Genomic DNA, 25,228 nt, shown 5'->3' with positions numbered 1-25,228 from the left:
TGATATGTTATATCTGCTCTCCATAGATTCATCGTTAACGGACAAAGGCTCCAGGACCCACTCGTCCCTCACCGTCACAGACAAGATCCTGGGGAAAAGGAACCCCTTTCCTGGAGAGACTGTCCACCTGGAGCCCCTGTCCTCCACCAAGGTCCTCCTGGAGTGCAAACACCCTGAACATAGGCAGGCCCACTCACAGGACGCAGAGGAACCAGCCAATAAGCACTTCCTCGGCCAGGACAGTCACGAGTGCTCCACGGGGTTCAAGGTGAATAAAGAGAGACCTTACATCCAGCCGGTCAAACACCCCATCCCCTGCAATATCGCCAACCAGGCTGAGGTTTCTCAGATCTGTGTGGACAAAATGGACGTTGTTCGGCCTCTGTACACCTACGAGAAGAAGACGATGGCTCTGGAGGAGTCAGACCTGGACGTCTTTCCGTTCAGCAACGGGAAGATCACCCAGAGCAGGAAGAAGTACAGCAGTATGAAGAACGTTGAGAAGAATCGTCTGTCCATCCTGCAGAACCACAGGAGCTTCTCCCTTTGTTACTCTGAGCTGAGGAACTGCCCCAGCACGACAGATCTAGAACTGGGTCAGAAAGGCTGTAAAAGCCCAATCCTGAGAAACAGTATAACCCCAACTCCCTGCCCCATAGAAGAGGACGAGCTCCTGGCCCCGCTGGAGGGCGAGATGGGCCATGACAGCGAGGACGGCAACATGGGTGAGCTGAAGATCAGGTACGAGGACTATCAGGAGAACAAGACTGAGAGGACCATAGTAGCCCAGCAGGAGGCGCACTATAAGTTTTTCCCCAGTGTTATTCTCTCCAACTGCCTAACCAGGCCAGCTAAGAAGGTAGTGGGCAACAAGCTGACCGATGGCTGTGCTAAGCTAGAGCAGGCAGAGACACGCAGGTCCAGGCTAAAGCTTGGCAAGAGGTCTTTGGCTGCTGCAGCCCAGAAGGCTAATGCGTACGCTGGGGAAACCCCAGCCTCTGACACCCAAGTCAGCACAGCCTTTATGGCCATCACGCCTACTTGTCCAAAGAGCACGGACACCAAGGAGAAGCCAGTCACAGTGGCAAAGTCAGTCATAGTGGAGACTGGACCCACAGAACCACTGCCAGAATCCCCTGCCCTGGCCCCTACCCCTCTACCAGCCCCTATCGCTTCCCCTGCACCGGCCCCAGTCCCTGCCATTCTGAATGAGGCGTCTGTGGAGGGCAGGTTGGCCCCACTGCTTGAGCTCCCTGCTAAAGTAACCTGCACCAAAGCTTCAGGTCTGCCTGGCAGCAAGTACACCCTGAGGGCCAAACGCAAGATGAGCTACGACAGCAGCGAGGATGGGGAACAGTCGGTATCCTCTCGCTTTAAACACCCTCTGGCCCTCCGAGACCGCTTCAAAGAAAACTACGTCCTCAGCACGCAGGAACTAAAGTACCAGAAACGACGGAAGATGTACAGAAAGGAGCCAAGGGAGCCGCCCATCATCATCAAATATATAATCATCAACCGGTTCAAAGGTCAAAAGAACATGTTGGTGAAGATGGCCAAGGTGAGTGCTGAGGAGCAGCGGGTGGTGCTGACACCTGACAGAGTGGAGACGTACACCAAAATGTCACCCATCAAGACCTTCTGGCCTAAGGTTCCAGAGTCTTGTGCGGTCAAGTTCCCTCTCAGTGAGCCCAAGGCTAGTAAGAAACAGCCCAAACGAAAGGCCAAGGTCAACACCACCACTAAGAAAACGGTCAGCAGTCCACCCAGAGTCCGAGTTAGGCAAGGGGGTGAGAGGCCTAGAAGGACTAGAGGCCTTAGAAAAACCTTGACTCCCTCTCTGCCATGCCCCTGGCCATGTTACTGTGAACTGGCAGATGACCACATCACTGAGTACACTGATGTGATGGTGGAGTTGGGTTATCTATCTGAGAGATCCCTTAGCCCTGTTGATTCAACCCCACCCCGGTGTTGGTCCCCCAGTGACCCCCTTATGGAAGCCATAAGTTCTGATCGGTTGATGAACCCATTAAATGATCCCTGTCTCACTTTTGTTTGTCAGGACCCCCCCCCAGAGTCCTTAGGCCGAGGCGTGCGGAACCGCAGACGGACTACTAAACCTAGAAATGTAACCTCTACCAGCCCAAGAAGACGGATTACGCTTTCAGAGGAAGTCAAAAAGGAGAGCACAGCGAGAAGGAAAAGTACTATTGGGACTCCAAGGAGGAGAAAGAAAGATCTAGAAACAGTTGATGGAACTAGTGTGCGTTGTGTCTGTACTTCTACCATCACCACAAGAACGAGGAGGCCTCGGAGGAAGAAGCAGGCAGAAGAGCCTGAACAGCCCCCTGTAAGAAGCAGAGACTGTGACAGTTCCCAGCACCTCTTCCCGGAGGGTGAGCTGCCTTCTACTGAATCCTCCTCAGAGGACATACCACCCTTTCAGAAGCCAGCCAGCAAAACCAGCCAAATCATTGACGGCTCCAGCTCTAAATCCCTAACCCAGTTCTCGCAGTCTATTGAACCAAAGTCTGAGGACTGTAAAAGCTCCATCATGGAGGTGAACCAAAGCTTTGCTCTTGAACTCGTCCAAACGCAGCCCGACCAACCGCAGGGTTGTGCTGTGAAGGCAGACACTACTGCTGATGAATGCACATCCCATCAGGTTAAATCCCCAACCCAGGTGGGGGACAGAAAGGACGCCCCCAAAGAGTCCCCCCACTCAGGCCTTCGGAATGGGAAGACCTTACCTGAGGACATCTCTGGCCTGGCTGTTCTGAAGAAGCTCCAGCAGAGAGGCGGGCAGTGCCTTTCCACTACAACACAGCCCCCTGGCTCCACACCAGACACTGCTGCAGCCAAGCCATCAAGAGCCAGGAGAGCTCCCTCAACCACCCCACGGAAACCCCGGGCCCCAAGAACTACAACTGCCAAGGAGGGGAAAGCCAGAAGCAGGAAGGAGAAGGCGAACTCTCAGCCGGAGGTACCTGTGAAGCAAAAGCCCCCCATGTCAGATGACAGCCCAGTGTTCCTGTCAGACCCAGGCCTGGACAGCTGTTACTCCATAGAGGACAGCCTATCCCCAGAGCTCCCACACAACTACAACTTTGACATCAACGCCATCGGTATCGGTAGCCAGGCAGAGTTCTCCAGCCTGTACATGGGCAGCCAGTTTGTTCTGACCGACAAGAACCTGCCTCAGAAGTTCCTGAGTGACATCACCCAGGAAGCAGTACCTGCCTTGACACTGAGCTTAGAGAAAAGGCCTGAGGTGCTGTTTGGCTCAGGGGAGGAGCTCCAAGAAAGCTTGTCCGGACCTCTGACTCCTGAACTCTTTGACAAGCCAAAAAATGGCGATTTTGTGTCCAATCATCGATCACCTCTGGACTCTGAGAGGTTACCAAGGAGCAGAGAGTGGGGAACGTCTCTGGGCAAACTCCACAGCCTCAGCCACTTCCAGGGCTTTCACTGTGAGAGGAAAGAGCTGCTGTTCTCTGCCTTTGACCCCATCTTACCACTGCCTTTGAGCTCTGCGTCTTTCGCAGACAACGAAGGGTTGCCGACTGGGGACCTACTGGAGGGGAATTATGCTTTTACATCGACCACGCCCAGTAGTTCGCCGCGCTCCTTCAGCTCTCTATCCCAGGTGAAGGCCATCAGCCAGCTCCTCAGAGGGACAGGGGGGGGAGCCCACATCCTCAAGCCCCTCATGTCCCCTCCCAGCCGGGAAGAGATCCTCACCACCCTCCTGGACCTGGAGATGTCTGAGGCCACCTTCCAGGAGCCCTTCTGCAGCAACCCCTCAGACGCCCCAGGGAAACCTAGGTAAAATCACTAAACACACGGGATTACTTTAATTGCACTTTATGACAAAGTGAAAATGGCTTTATAAATACATGTGATTGATTTGATTTAAGGGTTGAATGACACACAATAGATATCTATGATTGGCAATATTACGTTTTATCACAGCCTCATCAATCATTCCATCATTAATGTCCATTTTCAAATCTCCAGGGAGGTTGGTGGGCATAAGCTGATGGTGGAGACCAAGTTGGCCAAGGAGCTGGCTGAGTTCAACGGGGACCTGTGCCTGGAGGGGCTACAGTTCTGGAAGACAGCCTTCTCTACCATGACCCGGGCCGGCTCCTCTCACACACTGGGAGCAGAGGACACCAGAGACCAGGCCCAGCTCAGCCCCTCTTCAGCCGGGGACCAGAAGGTCATCCTGCTGCCTTGCAGGAGTGCCCCCAGGCGGGAACGCGTCCAGCTATGGCTGGAGGCCAGAAAACAGTATGAGCATCTGCAGAGGGGCAGGAGAGACATGGGAGAACTGGAGAGGGGAAGGTTGGAACAGGTAAGAGACGAGCAGCAAACAGACAGGACTGAACAGCCCGCTCCGTTCCATTGTTCAGCATTGGAGGACGAGGAGGAGTTTGAGAAGCTTTCAGGTATCAGGACTCGGAAGGAAAGGAGGGACGATCTGTCCCTACAGATATCACCTGTTGGGGGGGTGGAAACTCAGAACAGTCCCAGAGGAGTGAAGCCTGTACCGGACATTAACATCAGAGACTCTGAGGAGGAGTACTTTGGTAAATCCATCTCTCCAGACTCACCAGACCTGCTGCCATGGCAGGAGCCCACGCAGCCCAGTCCCTCACGACCAGACGCAGTAGAGGGAGAGAGGAGAGGGTCAGATCGAGGGTTACCCCTGTCCCCCAGGCTCTGCACCTCCCCAGAGAGGAGAGAGGAGAAGCACTTCCTCAGTCCCTCTCCCTTCCCTTCCATGAAGACCTGGGGGGACAGGGAGTGTACCAGCCCCCAGCTCCACAGCACCCCAGTCCTTAGGCGACACAAAGGCAGGGGTGAGTCGGAGACTGTGTGCAGTACCCCTGTGACTGAAGGTAAGCCCCTTTATTCCCCGGCCACAGGCTATTAGCAGCTGTCACTCTTCATCCTGCCTCAGCCGCCAACGTTAATTCAGACCATGGAAAATTACATTAGCGATAGCATCCGCTATAACCTTTTATTTTACTCTAACTCTCTTTCCTACCTCAGTGGGAAATTGTTATGGCTGCCATAAACAACTACATAATTGACTAATCAAGCGTACCAGAATTGTAAATCTGTCACAGTCATTTAGTGAATTAGTTTTAATAGGAGGAAGCCGTCTGCATGCAGTTGTTTTGTCCTCTGGAATGTCATTATGCGTCGCACCACCCCACCACATTCCTTAATTCAGTTTGGGGTTTCTCTTCCAGACGCAGAGTCCACGTCTCAGAGACTGCAGCACAGGAGAGGGGAACACACAGACACCCTGAGGAGAGTGCTACTGACCACACAGATGAAGGTCAGGACAAACGCACAGAATTGAAGCTCCTGTTCATTTAGGTCATTCCCTCCAATGATCATTTGGTGTTTTGTTGATGGTGGTGGGAAAAGCTGTCTCAGGCACCGTTCCAGAATCTCCCATAAGCATTCAATTGGGTTGAGATCTGGTGACTAAGACGGCCATGGCATATGGTTACATTGTTTTCATGCTCATCAAACCATTCAGTGACCACTCATGCCCTGTGGATGGGTGAGAAAGTGAGCAGGTGTAATCTAAATAAAGGGACAACGGCCCTGCTTGAACATAGGATGAGACATTTTTACCAATTTACTAGAGAACCAGTTTGGATTTAAGTATAACTTTTGTATGACTGATGCCTTTAGTGAGAGGTCTAATGCTTTAATATTTAATAATTTCTGCCCTCCAAATTCATATTTGTTATATAAATAGGCCCTTTTAATTTTGTCTGGCTTGCCGTTCCAAATAGAATTGAACATTTTTTGTTCATATAATTTAAAAAGCAGGTCACTAGGTGTAGGCAAGACCATGAGCAAATAGGTAAACTGTGATATGACTAAAGAGTTAATCAGGGTGATTTTTCCACAAATAGACAGGTATTTTCCTTTCCATGGTTGAAAGATCTTATCTATTTTTGCTAACTTTCAATAAAAATGTATTGGAGTGAGATCTTTGTATCCCTAATTTACTGTGTTTGCATTATTTTGTCAGTTACCTGTGTTGGCCTCAATATACCCGGATGAGCAATGTACAGTTTTAGAATATTGATGAACAACATCAATCAAGTAAATGGCCCAAAACAAATGTCAGATTTCACGTAATTAAAAAAATATCCGTAAAGGGCTTTTAGCATTTACTTGATCCGCCCGGATACTCTGTTCTCTCTTTAATGTGATGTGAATAAGCTTTCCCCCTATTCTCCGTCCCCAGAACCAGTTTGCTGCTTTGAACGCTCCAAAGAAAGACAACTCTCAGATCGAGGGCCCCAGCATCAGCCATTCATACGGATTCAAAGTCAGCATGCAGAACCTCCAGGACGCTAAAGCCCTGCACGAGGTGAGACACACACACACAGAGACTGACTGACTGACAGACACACACTCCCCACTGACTCAGCTGTTTTCTCACTGACAAACACACACACAATGTAGTTGTAAGGAAGGAATGTGACATCTTGCTTGTCTTTCATCTGTAGGTGCAGCACCTGACGTTGATGAGCATGGAGCTTCACGTGCGGACCCGGCGGGACCTGGAACCCGACCCAGAGTTTGACCCCATATGTGCCTTATTCTACTGCTTCAGCTCTGACTCAGACAAGACCCAGCTGACTGGGGCCATCGTGGTAGACGAGGACTGCCAGGAGAGTGGCCAAGGTGATGGGTCACACACTCTGTCCCTCCTGCCAAGCTGTGGATGGACCACACTTATCTGACCTTCAAGTATTGTTGTATTGTGTTCATGGTCATTGTGCTTAGATTTGAAAGGACAGTGTATGGCTGTGTTTACACAGGCAGCCCAAATCTGATCTTTTGCCAAATTATGGGCAACATATCTGATCTGATTGGTCAAAATACCAATTAGTGGCAAAAAAAGATCAGAATTGGACTGCCTGTGTAAATGCAGCCTATATGTTTGTGATGTACAGTTGAAGTCGGAAGTTTACATACACTTAGGTTGGAGTCATTAAAACTTGTTTTTCAACCACTCCACAAATTTCTTGTTAACAAACTATAGTTTTGGCCAGTCGGTTAGGACATCCACTTTGTGCATGACACAAGTCATTTTTCCAACAATTGTTTACAGAAAGATTAATTCACTTATAATTCACTGTATCACAATTCCTGTTGGTCAGAAGTTTACATACACTAAGTTGACTGTGCGTTTATACAGCTTGGAAAATTCCAGAAAATGGTGTCATGGCTTTAGAAGCTTCTGATAGGCTAATTGACATCATTTGAGTCAATTGGAGGTGTACCTGTGGATGTATTTCAAGGCCTACCTTCAAACTCTGTGCCTCTTTGCTTGACATCATGGGAAATCAAAATAAATCAGTCAAGACCTCAGAAAAAAAAGTGTAGACCTCCACGAATCTGGTTCATCCTTGGCAGCAATTTCCAAACGCCTGAAGGTACCACGTTCATCTGTACAAACAATAGTACGCAAGTATAAACACCATGGGACCACGCAGCCATCATACTGTTCAGGAAGGAGACGCGTTCTGTCTCTTAGAGATGAACGTACTTTGGTGCGAAAAGTACAAATCAATCCCAGAACAACAGTAAAGGACCTTGTGAAGATGCTGGTGGAAACTGGTACAAAAGTATCTATATCGACAGTAAAACTAGGCTTATATCGACATAACCTGAAAGGCCGCTCAGCAAGGAAGAAGCCACTGCTCCAAAACCGCCATAAAAAAGCCAGACTACAGTTTGTAACTGCACATAGGGACAAAGATCGTACTTTTTGGAGAAATGTCCTCTGGTCTGATGAAACAAAAATAGAACTGTTTGGCCATAATGACCATCGTTATGTTTGTAGGAAAAAGGGGGAGGCTTGCAAGCCGAAGAACACCATCCCAACCGTGAAGCACGGGGGTGGCAGCATCATGTTGTGGGGGTGCTTTGCTGCAGGAGGGACTGGTGCACTTCACAAAGCAGATGGCATCATGAGGCAGGAAAATGATGTGGATATATTGAAGCAACATCTCAAGACATCAGTCAGGAAGTAAAAGCTTGGTCGCAAATGGGTCTTCCAAATGGACAATGACCCCAAGCATACTTCCAAAGTTGTGGCAAAATGGCTTAAGGACAACAAAGTCAAGGTATTGGAGTGGCCATCACAAAGCCCTGACCTCAATCCTATAGAAAATGTGTGGGCAGAACTGGAAGAGCAAGGAGGCCTACAAACCTGACTCAGTTACACCAGCTCTGTCAGGAGTAATGGGCCAAAATTGACCCAACTTATTGTGGGAAGCTTGTGGAAGGCTACCTGAAACATTTCACCCAAGTTAAACAATTTAAAGGCAATGCTACCAAATACCAATTGAGTGTATGTAAACTTCTGACCCACTGAGAATGTGATGAAAGAAATAAAAGCTGAAATATATAATTCCTTCTACTATTATGCTGACATTTCACATTCTTACAATAAAGTGGTGACCTTAACTGGCCTAAGACAGGGATTTTTTACTAGGATTAAATGTCAGGAATTGTGAAAAACTGAGTTTAAATGTATTTGGCTAAGGTGTATGTAAACTTCCGACTTCAGCTCTATCTGTCTGTGTGCCCTCCCAGGTGTCAGAGGAACAGCGCCCCTGCTGGTAAGATCAGGTGTCTCAGGACTGCAGGTCACCTACGCTGTGAATGAGAAGCAGCTGTTCCAGGAAGTTGTCACTATCATGAGGAGGTACAGTAAAGTACTCGCCAGCTTCTGGTCCTAAAGAGCTGAAATTATTTGGTTCATTGGCCATTCCTATGGGGGAAATGATTGGTGAAAGAATGGGGTTTTGGGATGAACGGCGAAAAGAAATTATGAGATTAACATAGTGTTAGTAGGTCTTAAACATTTTGTTTTATGAGATATCAGTCAGTTAACATGACCTTTTATGAGTTATGAACCCTTTATGTGCTTGTTCTGATTTACATAAAAGCTTTGAAATTCACAAAAAGTGTCGTTAGCTGATGAAGATTATCTCATAGAACAAAATGTCTAAGATCTCCTAAACCTGTGTTTATACCACAGACCATATGTGAAGGTTGACCATGCAGTTGGATTTTAACAGCGAGGAGGCATACGATGAAGATCTGTTTTTCTTGCCGGAGGGAGGCTATTTATTTGCAAATGGGTATAGCCGGCGAGCTGTACAAACATTTACAAAAAAAAAGAAAAACAGGACGATGAACATAAGGTAGGCTCTAACCAAAGATAACCCGGGCTTCAACCATGCCTGTAAACCCGGCCGCATGCCGACCTGTTACCTGTCTGTCTTTCAAATAAAGAAATGGCATGCTTCTTGTAGCAATACCCATTACCCAGAATGCATCACAAACCCTACCAATTACCTAATTTACAATCAACTTCAATAAAGTTATGAAAAAGGTACAGTATACAAACACATTCAGTTGATATATTCCACATGATAAATATCCCCACATCGATAAGTCAATAAATGTGTGTCTCAAAATGGATCAATGTTTAGAAATACATAATCAGGTAAGACTTTAGCTAATGTGACAGAGGACATAGGACAATCGTCACACCTTATTTTTGCCGTTGATCCCAAAAACAAAAACCCTATTAATTTCCCCATAGGCTTTGGCCAACGAGCCAGCATCCGTTAGTTCCTACAAAAAGATGGAATTACTATTGCTCTCTATATTGGCTCCTGTAGATTTGACCTTGATCCTTACTTTGTGAAAAAAGAGATCTGAAGCACACAGTAGCATTGTTGCTACACCTAATCGGTTGTAAAACATTTACCTGGGTGCTCATGTTCCCAACACTGACGGCGCATAAAGCACCCCAAACATATTTTGGATTTCAATTCACTTATAAACAGGGTTTTAATGTATCGTCTACAGTGGCAACTTTAGCATGTAAATCTTGGTGGGGCAAACTCTAACCAATTTTTTTTTAAATGCATGCCAGCAAATCCACTACATAACATCTTATTATTTTATTCGGCCTACAGTGCATTCAGAAAGTATTCAGACCCCTTGACTTTTTCCACATTTTGTTACGTTACAGCCTTATTCTAAAATGGATGAAATTGTTATTTTTCCTCATCAATCTACACACAATACCCCATAATTACAAAGCAAAACATGTTTTTAGAAATTTTAGCAAATTCATTAAAAATAAAAGGCTGAAATATAACATTTACATAACTATTCAGACCCTTTACTCAGTACTTTGTTGAAGCACCTTTGGCAGCGATTACAGCCTTGAGTCTTCTTGGGTGTGACGCTACAAGCTTGGCACACCTGTATTTGGGGAGTTTCTCACATTTCTTCTCTGCAGATCCTCTCAAGCTCTGTCAGGTTGGATGGGGAGCCTCACTGCACAGCTATTTTCAGGTCTCTCAAGAGATGTTCGATCGGGTTCAAGTCCAGGCTCTGGCTTGGCCACTCAAGGACATTCAGAGACGTGTTCCGAAGCCACTCCTGTGTTGTCTTGGCTGTGTGCTAAGGGTTGTTGTCCTGTTGGAAGGTGAACCTTCGCCCCAGTCTGAGGTCCTGAGCGCTCTGGAGCAGGTTTTCATCAAGGATTGCTCTGTACTTTGCTCCGTTCATCTTTCCCTCGATCCTGACTAGTCTCCCAGTCCCTGCCGCTGAAAAACATCCCCACAGCATGATGCTGCCACCACCATGCTTCACCGTAGGGATGGTGCCAGGTTTCCTCCAAATGTGACACTTGGCATTCAGGCCAAAGAGTTCAATCTTGGTTTCATCAAACCAGAGAATCTTGTTTCTCATGGTCTGAGAGTCTTTAGGTGCCTTTTTACAAACTCCAAGCGGGCTGACATGTGCCTTTTACTGAGGAGTGGCTTCCGTCTGGCCACTCTACCATAAAGGCCTGATTGGTGGAGTGCTGCAGAGATGGTTGCCCTTCTGGAAGGTTCTCCCATCTCCATAGATGAACTCTGGAGCTCCTTTAGAGTGACCATCGGGTTCTTGATCACCTCCCTGACCAAGGCCCTTCTCCCCTGATTGCTCAGTTTGGCTGGGCGGCCAACTCTAGGAAGAGTCTTGGTGGTTCCAAACTTTTTCCATTTAAGAATGAAGAACACTGTGTTCTTGTTGACCCTCAATGCTGCATACATTTTTCGGTACCCTTCCCCAGATCTGTGCCTCGACACAATACTGTCTCGGAGCTCTACGGACAATTCCTTCGACCTCATGGGTTGGTTTTTGCTCTGACATGCACATTCAACTATGGGACCTTATATAGACAGGTGGGTGCCTTTCCAAGTCATGTCCAATCAATTGAATGTACCACTGGTGGACTCCAAGTTGTAGAAACGTCTCAAGGATGATCAATGGAAACAGGAATGTACCTGAGCTCAATTTTGAGTTTCATAGCATTTGCAAACATTTCTAAAAACCTGTTTTCGCCTTGTCATTATGAGGTGTTGTGTGTAGATTGATGAGGAAAAATATTTATTTAATCCATTTTAGAATTAGGCTGTAACGTAACAAAAATGTGGCACAAGTAAAGGGGTCTGAATACTTTCCGAATGCATTATCCACTTTTATAGACAATATACCGACGCCCAGACAGCGCATTGCACAAACAAAACAACCCACACAATATCAACTGGAAATACTGGGGTCGAATACTGAACTTTTTGTTGAAATTGTTTTATTTTAATGGGAAGAGAATGGCAATCATGGTTACAGACCCAACAACATTATATAGTATCTCCTCCCCGTGAAGAAAAGCACAAACTAATTATAATACACAATGTAAGCAAAACAAGTAAGTCATTCCAACATTGCCTAAAATGATGAATAAGATACTAATGAAAACGATGAGCTGATAAGAGGCAAGCCGTAATTTCTATTTAAGACGTTAATGAAATGAGTAGTCAAAATAATAATTTTTTCATTTCTTTTGAAATGTACAGCTACAGAATTCAGAACATGGGCCGTTCTTACAGTATTCTCCCTATACATCAAGTCAGAACCGTAGGATAAATAATGGTGGCATATAAGCAGACAATGAGAAAGCTCTTACAATATTCAATGATGACATTTCTCTAAAATAGGCTATAGGCTACATGTGCACCACCAAGTCAGAACAGTAGGCTAAATGTTGAGGAGGAAAGAGACCAAATTATTAGGGTGAGGCACATGGGCTACTAACAGCTTACTACACAACATACACTTAGTATTACTTTCTTAGCTACAGTATACATATCTCCCTGGCATATTACATCATTAATGCAGCAGCATACAGGACATATTTTTGGATCACCGTTGTTGTGCTGTGCTCATTTGAACGTGGCACGAATGTCCTTTGTAATCAAACTTTGTCAGCAAAATCTGGCATTCTCTGGATTTATGGTGCTTTCAAGACAACTGGGAACTCTTGGGGGGGGACAAGGTTGAATTATGACTCCGTGATCTTCAGGTCGGAGCTCTACAAAGAGGCCCGAGTTTCCGACTTGGAATTCCGAGTTGGATGACCGTTCAAAACGTATTTTCCCAGTCCGACAGCATTGCCAATGTATTCAACTTTTTCTGGCCCATGGTGTTGCGTGTCAGTGTTTATCCTTTTAAGCTTGGAAAAGAGAACCTTTCAGACAGATGTCTTTAAACTCAGACTTGGACCACACACCTTCTCCATCAAATAGCATTGTAAAATAATAGTGAAGACCTCAAAACTATGAAATATGAAATCATGTAGTAACCTAAAATGTGTTAAACAAATCAAAATATGTTTTATATTTTAGATTCTTCAAAGTAGCCTTTGCCTTGATGACAGCTTTGCACACTCTTGGCCTTCTCTCATCCAGCTTCAGCTGGAATGCTTTTCCAAAAGTCTTGAAGAAGTAAAATGATAGTCTAGAAACTAAAGCTTTGGTTGTCTTCCTCTCAGGCTTCTATGTCTTCTCCCTGGACCTCCTCAATGTCCACCTCTTGAACATAGACGTCGCTTTCATGTTCGACTCTGATGCCTCATCTTCACTGTCACTTTCCAACCCTGTTGAGGATGGCTCGTTGTCAGGCTCAAAAAGCCTCAAATTTGCCCGGATGACCACCAATTTTTCAACCCTTGTATTGGTCAGCCTGTTGCCTGCTTTGTTGCGCTCTGAGGCAGCTGATGTTGGTGGGATTTGGAGGATGATGGAGGCAACAGGGGAAAGAGCCTCAGATCCACAAAGTCCCTTCCACCAGGTGGCTGATGAGATATGTTGGCACGACTGCCATATTGCATCTCCATCTTAAAGCCCTTGCTTGGAAGTGTACTTCGCCAGACTGCCAAGAACCTTGCCCTCATCCAGGCCAAGGTGGCGAGACATGGTAGTGATGACACCATAGGCCTTGTTGATCTTTGCACCAGACAGAATGCTCTTGCCAGCATACTTGGGGTCCAACATGTACGCTGCGGTGTGTATGGGCTTCAGGCAGAAGTCTTCACGTGTTTTGAAGTATTTCAGAACTGCAGTTTCCTTTGCTTGGAGCAAGAGCGAAGTGGGCAGGGCAGTACAGATTTCTTCTCTTACAAATGCAAGCAGTCTGAACATCAGACAGGATGGCATTGTCTCCCTCAATCTGTGCAATGGCTACTGCTATAGGTTTCAGGCTGCTTACCACGCTCTCCCAAAATACATCATCCAGGAGGATCCTCTTGATGGGGCTGTCCATATCGGCAGACTGTGATATGGCCATTTCTTGGAGAGACTCCTTCCCCTCCAGGAGACTGTCAAACATGATGACAACACCACCCCAACGGGTGTCGCTGGGCAGCTTCAATGTGGTGCTCTTATTCTTCTCACTTTGCTTGGTGAGGTAGATTGCTGCTATAACTTGATGACCCTTCACATACCTAACCATTTCATTGGCCCTCTTGTAGAGTGTATCCATTGTTTCCAGTGCCATGATGTCCTTGAGGAGCAGATTCAATGCATGAGCAGGACAGCCAATGGGTGTGATGTGAGGATAGGACTCCTCCACTTTAGACCAAGCAGCCTTCATGTTCGCAGCGTTGTCTGTCACCAGTGCAAATACCTTCTGTGGTCCACTGCCTTCAGCTCATCTGCAATGTAGAGACCGGTGTGTCTGTTGGCCCTTGTGTCTGTGCTCTTGTAGAATACTGGTTGAGGGGTAGAGATGATGTAGTTAATTATTACTTGCCCATGAACATTCGACCACCCATCAGAGATGATTGCAGTACAGTCTGCTTTCTCTATGATTTGCTTGACCTTCACTTGAACTCTGTTGAACTCTGCATCCAGCAAATTAGTAGATAAAGCATGTCTGGTTGGAGGGGTGTATGCTGGGCGAAGAACATTCAGAAATCTCATCCAATACACATTGTCTGTGAGCATCAGAGCGGAACCAGTTGCATATACAGCTCGAGCAAGACATTCATCAGTATTTCTCTAACTTTTCTCCATCGAGTCAAAAAAACTTCTGATTCCAGGAGGACCATGAGCTGTTGCTATCAATAAGGTGTCTGATTCATAATTTTCACCTTGAATAGAAGTAGAGGGACTTTTGTCAGAGGTTGTTTGTTGTGAGTGTTGAGGGAACTTTATGCACTTGGCCAGATGATTCTGCATCTTTGTTGCATTCTTCACATATGATTTGGCACAGTATTTGCAAATGTACACAGCTTTTCCTTCTACATTAGCTGCAGTGAAATGTCTCCACACATCAGTTAGTGCCTGTGGCATTTTCCTGTAAAGATGAGAAACAAATGAGTAAAAAATAATAATAATACAATTCCATGTACAGATAAATAGTTCAGCAGTTAGATTAAACAACTCCTTTGTAAGATAAATGTTTTAAAATGAAACATGTATGGAAACAGGTGAATTAACACTCAGTTAGCAGGCTCAAGCAAGCTAAAACCCACATGGTAGCAAAAACTAACTAGCAGAAATTAACAATTTAGAAATTATTTAAACACACTTTGTGGAGGCTACTATTTACTAGTTAACAAAAAATAATGTATGTCATGAAAAATATTTTCGCCCCACCCAGTATTGTAATCAAAACTTACCAGAAAGCATGTAGTATTTGGCTCAGACAGTGTAGTCGTGTGTGCTCAATAGCATCTCATTCGTGTGCAAGATCTTGAATCAGCTGTACATGTGATGTAAGAGTGCACTGCACATGTGATGGATGAATGCACTGTGCATGCAGAGGGTTGCAATTCCATTGGGGATATTTTAACCAAAATATGCCACAAGACTGAGAATTGCCTTATGTGTATCCCACAAAAAAGGTTAACTGTTATAAGCTACATTTTTTGATTTCCAGGGCTTAACTTCCCATAGAAAATTTCCGTAAATTTCCCGGAAAGTTTCCGACCCTTTGCAACCCTAGTAGCCATGCTTGTTAAGTGTGCCTTGAATTATAAATAAACCACTGACCGTGTCACCAGCAAAGCACCCCCACACCATCACACCTTCTCCTCCATGCTTCACGGTGGGAACTACACATGCGGAGATCATCCGTTCACCTACTCTGCGTCTCACAAAGACACAGCGGTTGGAACCAAAAATCTCACATTTGGACTCATCAGACCAAGGACAGATTTCCACCGGCCTAATGTCCATTCAATCAAATTAATCAATCAAATGTATTTATAAAGCCCTTTTTACATCAGCCGATGTCACAAAGTGCTATACAGAAACCCAGCCTAAAAACCCAAACAGAAAGCAATGCAGATGTTCGTGTTTCTGGCGAAAGCAAGTCTCTTCTTCTTTTTGGTGTCCTTTAGTAGTGGTTTCTTTGCAGCAATTCGACCATGAACAGTTGATGTTAAGATGTGTCTGTTACTTGAACTCTGTGAAGCATTGATTTGGGCTGCAATTTCAGAGGCTGGTAACTCTAGTGAACTTATCCTCTGCAGCAGAGGTAACTCTGGGTCTTCCTTTCATGTGGCGGTCCTCACGAGAGCCAGTTTCATCATAGCGCTTGATGGTTTTTGTGAATGCACTTGAAGAAACTTTCAAAGTTCTTAATGACCTTCATGTCTTCAAGTAATAATGGACTGTCGTTTCTCTTTGGTTATTTGAGCTGTTCTTGCCATAATATGGACTTGGTATTTTACCAAATAGGGCTATCTTCTGTATACCACTCCTACCTTGTCACAACACAACTGATTGGTTCAAACACATTAAGAAGGAAAGAAATTCCACAAATGAACTTTTAACATGGCACACCTGTTAATCGAAATGCATTCCAGATGACTACCTCATAAAGCTGGTTGAGAGAATGCCAAGCATATGCAAAGCTGTCATTAAGTCAAAAGGGTGGCTACTTTGAAGAATCTCAATTATAAAATATATTTTGATTTCTTTAACCCTTTTTTGGTCACTTAATGATTTACTACATGTTATTTCATAGTTTTGATGTCTTCACTATTATTCTAAAATGTAGAAAAACCCTTGATGAGTGGGTGTGTCCAAATTTTGACTGATACTGTATATATTCGTATTTGTTCACATTTCTAAGTAATCTAATACTCTTTTCTATATTGTTTTGGCCAGTGTTAAACATTTGTACTGCTCTTTCTCCTGTCATGTAAGTCACTGTTCTGTCATGGCAGGTTTGACCCAGACATCCTGGTGGGCTACGAGGTCCAGATGCGTTCCTGGGGCTACCTCCTCCAGCGGGCATCAGCACTCAGTGTGGACCTGTGCCAGCAGCTTTCCCGCGTGCCAGGTAGGGTGGCACTGATCCTGGCCCCCTCTGCTGCAACAACACTGCTTTATTACCAATACAAATTGTCTGATTGATGGAAGAATATGAACTTCCTCTCCTAAAGGAAACAGTGACAATTGTTAATTACACAGCTTGATATGTGTTTTGTTTGTTACATATTACATAGTAGTTACATATTTGGTAGGGTGGCACTGACCCTGGCCCTGTTTGCTGCCACAACACTGCTCACTCACACCTTTTAGCTCCTATAAAACAGGTCTGATGAGAGAATAAAATAAGCACTTCCTCTTCTAAAGGAAGCCGTGGCATGTAGCTAATCCACAGCTTGAGAGCTTGTTTATTGAGTGTAGATATTTCTCTGTTATTTTGGTAAAGTATCGTGTTTTGTAGCATGGGGGTGTTCTATTTGAAATCTGATTTGATTAAAATACTGTGCAATTGTGGGAGTGAATTTATGCTCCACTCAGTGTATTCAAATATATTGGCACTCATACAGAAATCTCAAGCAGGTTTCTCTCTGACATTTTACTGCTATTATACCCAGCCATTCTATCCAGGTCAAAGGAGAATGTCGTCTAGCTGCTCCTCCATGAGTGTAATAACGTCTGTCTGTCTTCAGGTGACGCCAAAGAGAACCATTTCGCAGCAGAGAGAGACGAGTATGGAGCAGACACCATGACAGAGATACACATCATCGGACGTATCGTCATCAACCTGTGGAGAATTATGAAGACTGAGGTAGCTGCTGCTGCAGACGTTATTAATCACTTCCCTTTTATTTTAGGAACATAACGACCAGATGCTTTGGTTTCTTAGGTCATTTGTAAGTGTGTATTTCATTGTTTTTTTCCCAGGTGACATTGAACAACTACAGTTTTGAGAATGTGGCCTTCCACGTCCTGCACCAGCGCTTCCCCCTGTACAGCCCCCGCTCCCTGTCAGACTGGTTCGACCACAACACTGACCTGTACAGGTGGGCAATACACCATCCTACTGGATACACTCACACCCACTTACCTGGCTGCTCTCTCTTTTCAAGAGTCGACAGCCATGGCAGCTCTGATTCTAGCTCCTAAGCAACTTTGCAGTATTTTTTTTTGTGTGTCTTATTTCTTACATTATTAGCCCAGAATGTTTTTTGTGTTATTGTATACAGACAGAAATAATTTTTGGATATCTGAGCGGTGGTAACTCACCAGCATTACGACTTTGCCGAATTGGATCCTTTGTTCGTACCCCACAGGGCAATTTAACTTATTCCAGAGGCTCCTCCAAGACGCAGCCGGTGGAGGAGAGGTATTCGGAGTGGACTTCTAGTCTGACTCAGGAGGCGTGCACACCAGCCACCGCTTCTGAGTATATAACCCGCTAATGTTCAGTCTCTGGATGAGCTCAGGGCGAGGAGCTCCTTCCAGAGAGACATCAGGGACTATAACATACTCTGTTTCACGGAATCATGACTCTCTCCGATTATACTGTCCCTGTTCATACAGCCAGCTGGGTTCTCAGTACATCGCGCAGATAGGAATATATATCTCTCCGGAAAGAAGAAAGGCGATGGTGTATGTTTCATGATTAACTACTCATGGTGTGATTGTGATAACGTACAGAAACTCAAGTCCTTTTGTTCACCCAACCTAGAATACCTCACAATCAAATGCCGACCATATTACCTCCCAAGATAATTTTCTTTGGTTATAGTTGTGTATATTCCCCCTCAAGCCGATACCACAACGGCCCTCAAGGAGCTACACTGGAATCCACATATCCTGAGGCAGCATTTATTGTAGCTGGGGATTTTAACAAAGCAAATTTGAGGAAAACGCAACCGAAGTTCTATCAATACATTGACTGTAGTACTTGCACTGCTAAAACGATCGATCACTGCTAATCCCCCTTCCGGGATGCCTGCAAGACGCTCCCCGCCCTCCCTTCTTCAAATCAGATCACGACTCCATTTTGCTCTTCCCTTCCTATCAACTCAAACAAGAAGTACCCATGCTAAGGTCTATTTAACACTCTTCTGACCAATCAGAATTCATGCATCAAGATTGTTTTGATCACGCAGACTGGGATATGTTCCGGGTAGCCTCTGAGAATAACATTAACGTATACACAGACATGGTGACTGAGGAAGTGTGTAGGCAATGTTGTTCCCACTACCAAAACCAGAAACCGTGGATAGACGGCAGCATTCACACAAAACTGAAAGCACGAACCACCGCATTTAACCATGGCAAGGTAACTGAGAATATGGTAGAATACAAACAGTGTAGTTATTCCCTCCGTAAGGCAATCAAATAGGCAACACGTCAGTACAGAGAGAAAGTGGAGTTGAAATTCAACGGCTCAGACACGAGACGTATGTGGCAGGGTCTACAGACAATCACGGATTACAAAGGGAAAACCAGCCAGGTCGCGGACACCGACGTCTTGCTCTCAGACAAGTTAAATAGCGTCTTTGCACGCTTTGAGGATAACACAGTGCCACCGACGCGGTCCGCTCCCAAGGACTGTGGGCTCTCGTTCTCAGTGGCCGACGTGAGTAAGACATATAAGAGTGTTAACCCTCGCAAGGCTGCCGGCCCAGACGGCATCCCTAGCCACGTCCTCAGAGCATGCACAGACCAGCTGGCTGGAGTGTTTACAGACACAGTCCACACTTGTTTCAAGATGTCCACCATTGTTCGTGTACCCAAGAAGGCAAACTTAACTGAACTCAATGACTATTGCCCCGTAGCACTCACTTCTGTCATCATGAAGTGTTTTGGTGAGGCTAGTTAAGGATCATATCACCTCCACCTTACCTGACACCCTAGACCCACTTCAATTTGCATACCGCCCCAATAGATACACAGGTGATGCAATCGCCGTCGCACTGCACACTGCCCAACTCATCTGGACAAGAGGAATACCTATGTAAGAATGCTGTTCATTGACTATAACACCATAGTACCCTCCAAGCTCATCATTAATCTTGGGGCCCTGGGCATCCTGACAGGCCGCCCCCAGGTGGTGAAGGTAGGAAACAACACCTCCACTTCACTGATCCTCAACACAGGGGCCCCACAAGGGTATGTGCTCAGCCTCCTCCTGTACTCCCTGTTCACCCATGACTGTGTGGCAACGCAAGCCTCCAACTCAATCATCAAGTTTGCAGACGACACAACAGAGGAGCTGATCGTGGACTTCAGGAAACAGCAGAGGGAGCACGCCCCTATCCACATCAACGGGACCGCAGTGGAAAGATTCAAGTTGAAAAGCTTCAAGTTCCTCGGCGTACACATCACTGACAATCTGAAATGGTCCACCCACACAGACAACATCGCCTCTTCAACCTCAGGAGGCTAAGGAAATTCGGCTTGGCCCCTAAGACCCTCACAAACTTTTACAGATGCACAATTGAGAGCATCACGTTGGGCTGTATCACCGCCTGGTACGGCAACTGCACCGCCCGCAACCGCAGGGCTGTCCAAAGGGTGGTGCGGTCAGCCCAACACATCACCGTGGACTCACTGCCTGCCCTCCAGGACACCTACACCACCCGATGTCACAGGAAGGCCATAAAGATCATCAAGGACAACAACCACCTGAGCCACTGCCTGTTCACCCCGCTATCATCCAGAAGGCGAGGTCAGTACAGGTGCATCAAAGCAGGGACCGAGAGACTGAAAAACAGCTTCTATCTCAAGGCCATCAGACTGTTAAACAGCCACCACTAACATTGAGTGGCTGCTGCCAACATACTGACTCAACTCCAGCTCACTTTAATAATGGAAATTGATGGGAATTGATCAAAAATGTATCACGAGCCACTTTAAACAATGCCACTTAATATAATGTATATGTATATACTGTACTCTATCATCTACTGCATCTTGCCATCTTTATGTAATACATGTATCACTAGCCACTTTAAACTATGCCACTTTTATGTTTACATACCCTACATTACTCATCTCATATGTATACACTGTACTCGATACCATCTACTGCATCTTGCCTATGCCGTTCTGTACCATCACTTATTCATATATCTATATGTACATATTCTTTATCCCTTTACACTTGTGTGTATAAGGTAGTAGTTGTGGAATTGTTAGGTTAGATTACTCGTTGGTTATTACTGCATTGTCAGAACTAGAAGCACAAGCATTTCGCTACACTCGCATTAACATCTGCTAACGATGTGTATGTGACAAATAAAATTTGATTTGATTTGACTATAGTCACACATTTTTTGTGATCAACTCTATTGGTTCTTCATACCAATTCAGTTGAAACTGAGACAATAAAACGTGTCTTTACATCTGCAGTACTTTTGATTTCCTGTATGAAGTTGACCCCGACTGTGTTGTGTGCCTGCCAGGTGGAAGGTGGTGGACCACTATGTTAGCCGGGTGGGCGGTACCATGCAGCTTCTCCAGCAGCATGACATCATCGGCAGGACCAGCGAGCTGGCCAGGGTGTTTGGGATCCAGTTCTATCACGTGCTCACCAGGGGATCCCAGGTCAGGACCCAGCACACGTTGGAACGTTATTGGAACGTTATGAGATGTGAATTAACACTGTGTTGATGTAATGTTTAGCTACAGGTACAACATGGTGTTTCGCGCCAAGGGTATTATAGTAAACCGTTTTTCTATTTTCTTTTTTCTATATACAGTGGGGAGAACAAGTATTTGATACACTGCCGATTTTGCAGGTTTTCCTACTTACAAAGCATGTAGAGGTCTGTCATTTTTATTATAGGTACACTTCAACTGTGAGAGACGGAATCTAAAACAAAAATCCAGAAAATCACATTGTATGATTTTTAAGTAATTAATTTGCATTTTATTGCATGACATAAGTATTTGATCACCTACCAACCAGTAAGAATTCCGGCTCTCACAGACCTGTTAGTTTTTTCTTTAAGAAGCCCTCCTGTTCTCCACTCATTACCTGTATTAACTGCACCTGTTTGAACTCGTTACCTGTATAAAAGACACCTGTCCACACACTCAATCAAACAGACTCCAACCTCTCCACAATGGCCAAGACCAGAGAGCTGTGTAAGGACATCAGGGATAAAATTGTAGACCTGCACAAGGCTGGGATGGGCTACAGGACAATAGGCAAGCAGCTTGGTGAGAAGGCAACAACTGTTGGCGCAATTATTAGAACATGGAAGAAGTTCAAGATGACGGTCAATCACCCTCGGTCTGGGGCTCCATGCAAGATCTCACCTCGTGGGGCATCAATGATCATGAGGAAGGTGAGGGATCAGCCCAGAACTACACGGCAGGACCTGGTCAATGACCTGAAGAGAGCTGGGACCACAGTCTCAAAGAAAACCATTAGTAACACACTACGCCGTCATGGATTAAAATCCTGCAGCGCACGCAAGGTCCCCCTGCTCAAGCCAGCGCATGTCCAGGCCCGTCTGAAGTTTGCCAATGACCATCTGGATGATCCAGAGGAGGAATGGGAGAAGGTCATGTGGTCTGATGAGACATAAATAGAGCTTTTTGGTCTAAACTCCACTCGCCGTGTTTGGAGGAAGAAGAAGGATGAGTACAACCCCAAGAACACCATCCCAACCGTGAAGCATGGAGGTGGAAACATCATTCTTTGGGGATGCTGTTCTGCAAAGAGGACAGGACGACTGCACCGTATTGAGGGGAGGATGGATGGGGCCATGTATCGCGAGATCTTGGCCAACAACCTCCTTCCCTCAGTAAGAGCATTGAAGATGGGTCGTGGCTGGGTCTTCCAGCATGACAACGACCCGAAACACACAGCTAGGGCAACTAAGGAGTGGCTCCGTAAGAAGCATCTCAAGGTCCTGGAGTGGCCTAGCCAGTCTCCAGACCTGAACCCAATAGAAAATCTTTGGAGGGAGCTGAAAGTCCGTATTGCCCAGCGACAGCCCCGAAACCTGAAGGATCTGGAGAAGGTCTGTATGGAGGAGTGGGCCAAAATCCCTGCTGCAGTGTGTGCAGACCTGCTCAAGAAGTACAGGAAACGTATGATCTCTGTAATTGCAAACAAAGGTTTCTGTACCAAATATTAAGTTCTGCTTTTCTGATGTATCAAATACTTATGTCATGCAATAAAATGCAAATTAATTACTTAAAAATCATACAATGTGATTTTCTGGATTTTTGTTTTAGATTCCGTCTCTCACAGTTGAAGTGTTCCTATGATAAAAATGACAGACCTCTACATGCTTTGTAAGTAGGAAAGCCTGCAAAATCGGCAGTGTATCCAATACTTGTTCTCCCCACTGTATATATATATATATTAAAATTCAGTTTACGTTCAGTTTGTTTTCTGACCTGATTTGCAGATTTTTATTTCGTTTTAGTTGTATCAAAAGGTTAATATTTAGTTTTAGTGTTGGGGACAGAAAGAATGCGTTGGAGGCTAGGAGTCATCTGTGTTGTATAGTTTATTTTTTGGGATGTCACTTCCTGAAACTTGGGTCAGTAATAGATAAGGTGACGGGTCAAGTTATAGTTTAGGTTAGGTTTAAATTGTAAAGCCAACCTCAATGTGACTTGGATTTAAAAGGAATAGCACAGAGACTGGTGCAAAGAAATATGGTGACACCAATCCAATGCTTTTTAACTTTAATAGTACAGATCTATCTAAATTTGATCAGTTTCACAGCAGCAAAAATAATCCTGCAGCAACAAGAAATGTGGATTATAATTCTTGGACATGTTTGTGGTGGTTGATAAATGTTTTAGTTTAGGCAAATAAAGTCTGACATTTTTAAGTGAAAATTACAAGTGTTTTAATTTTTTTTAAACTCAAAAACACTAAAAGTGCTGTCCTGGAAAATTCTATGAGACAAGAGTGATCAAATTTAGATAGTATATCTCTGTACACGTTAGAAGAATCAAGTTGACTACCCCCCATTAGTTAGCTAGTGATAGTGATACACAAACTAGTCCTATTTGGAAAAATCGCCATATCCTGGCTGCATTTACCCGCCAGATTGTTAGCTTGAAATCCCCCCAAAAGCTTGGAAACCCCATTTAGATCAAATATATATATATAATTACTAAAACTGAACAAATTTCATGACTGTTTTATTTTTACTTCGTTTTGGAATCAAAGATAGTTTCAGTATAGCTTTATTTTTTTTAACAGATTTGTTTATTTCAGTTTACTAAATCATTTTTTTCATGATTTTAGTTTTCGTTTACTATAATAACCTTGCTTCACTCACTGTCCAATGTAGCTGATATGCCTCTCATTTAGGGCAGTTGAAGTTCAGGCTCACCTCTACCTCCCCCTCTGTGGTAGACTAGAATGTGTCTGTCTGGCTCACCTCTACCTCCCCCTCTGTGGTAGACTAGAATGTGTCTGTCTGGCTCACCTTTACCCCCCCCTCTGTGGTAGACTAGAATGTGTCTGTCTGGCTCACCTTTACCTCCCCCTCTGTGGTAGACTAGAATGTGTCTGTCTGGCTCACCTCTTCTCCCCCTCTGTGGTAGACTAGAATGTGTCTGTCTGGCTCACCTTTACCTCCCCCTCTGTGGTAGACTAGAATGTGTCTGTCTGGCTCACCTCTACCTCCCCCTCTGTGGTAGACTAGAATGTGTCTGTCTGGCTCACCTCTTCTCCCCCTCTGTGGTAGACTAGAATGTGTCTGTCTGGCTCACCTTTACCTCCCCCTCTGTGGTAGACTAGAATGTGTCTGTCTGGCTCACCTCTACCTCCCCCTCTGTGGTAGACTAGAATGTGTCTCTCTGGCTCACCTCTACCTCCCCCTCTGTGGTAGACTAGAATGTGTCTGTCTGGCTCACCTTTACCTCCCCCTCTGTGGTAGACTAGAATGTGTCTGTCTGGCTCACCTCTACCTCCCCCTCTGTGGTAGACTAGAATGTGTCTGTCTGGCTCACCTTTACCTCCCCCTCTGTGGTAGACTAGAATGTGTCTGTCTGGCTCACCTCTACATCCCCCTCTGTGGTAGACTAGAATGTGTCTGTCTGGCTCACCTCTACCTCCCCCTCTGTGGTAGACTAGAATGTGTCTGTCTGGCTCACCTTTACCTCCCCCTCTGTGGTAGACTAGAATGTGTCTGTCTGGCTCACCTCTTCTCCCCCTCTGTGGTAGACTAGAATGTGTCTGTCTGGCTCACCTCTTCTCCCCCTCTGTGGTAGACTAGAATGTGTCTGTCTGGCTCACCTCTACCTCCCCCTCTGTGGTAGACTAGAAGGTGTCTGTCTGGCTCACCTCTACCTCCCCCTCTGTGGTAGACTAGAATGTGTCTGTCTGGCTCACCTCTTCTCCCCCTCTGTGGTAGACTAGAATGTGTCTGTCTGGGGCGGCAGGGTAGCCTAGTGGTTAGAGCGTTGGGACTAGTAACCGAAAGGTTGCAAGTTGAAATCCCCAAGCTGACAAAGTAAAAATCTGTCGTTCTGCCCCTGAACAAGGCAGTTTACCCACTGTTCCTAGGCCGTCATTGAAAATAAGAATGTGCTCTTAA

At 45.4% G+C, this 25,228-nt stretch overlaps 1 protein-coding gene across 1 annotated transcript in view; it reads left to right on the top strand.

Moving 5' to 3' along the window:
* LOC120024019 (DNA polymerase zeta catalytic subunit-like) overlaps window positions 1-25,228 on the top strand; it is a 116,188-nt gene that overhangs the window by 77,156 nt on the left and 13,804 nt on the right. The window contains exons 13-22 of the mRNA XM_038968104.1: window positions 27-3,822; window positions 4,015-4,901; window positions 5,259-5,347; window positions 6,278-6,403; window positions 6,543-6,720; window positions 8,641-8,752; window positions 16,631-16,746; window positions 17,366-17,484; window positions 17,601-17,719; window positions 21,116-21,257. Of these exons, the coding sequence (XP_038824032.1) occupies window positions 27-3,822; window positions 4,015-4,901; window positions 5,259-5,347; window positions 6,278-6,403; window positions 6,543-6,720; window positions 8,641-8,752; window positions 16,631-16,746; window positions 17,366-17,484; window positions 17,601-17,719; window positions 21,116-21,257 (5,684 nt within the window). The remainder of the gene's footprint in view (window positions 1-26; window positions 3,823-4,014; window positions 4,902-5,258; window positions 5,348-6,277; window positions 6,404-6,542; window positions 6,721-8,640; window positions 8,753-16,630; window positions 16,747-17,365; window positions 17,485-17,600; window positions 17,720-21,115; window positions 21,258-25,228) is intronic.

The sequence above is a fragment of the Salvelinus namaycush genome, chromosome 29 (genome assembly GCF_016432855.1).
Source record: "Salvelinus namaycush isolate Seneca chromosome 29, SaNama_1.0, whole genome shotgun sequence".
NCBI classification, from domain to species: domain Eukaryota; kingdom Metazoa; phylum Chordata; class Actinopteri; order Salmoniformes; family Salmonidae; genus Salvelinus; species Salvelinus namaycush.
Note: the sequence above shows the minus strand (reverse complement) of the source record. Positions and strands in the feature narration are given on the sequence as shown.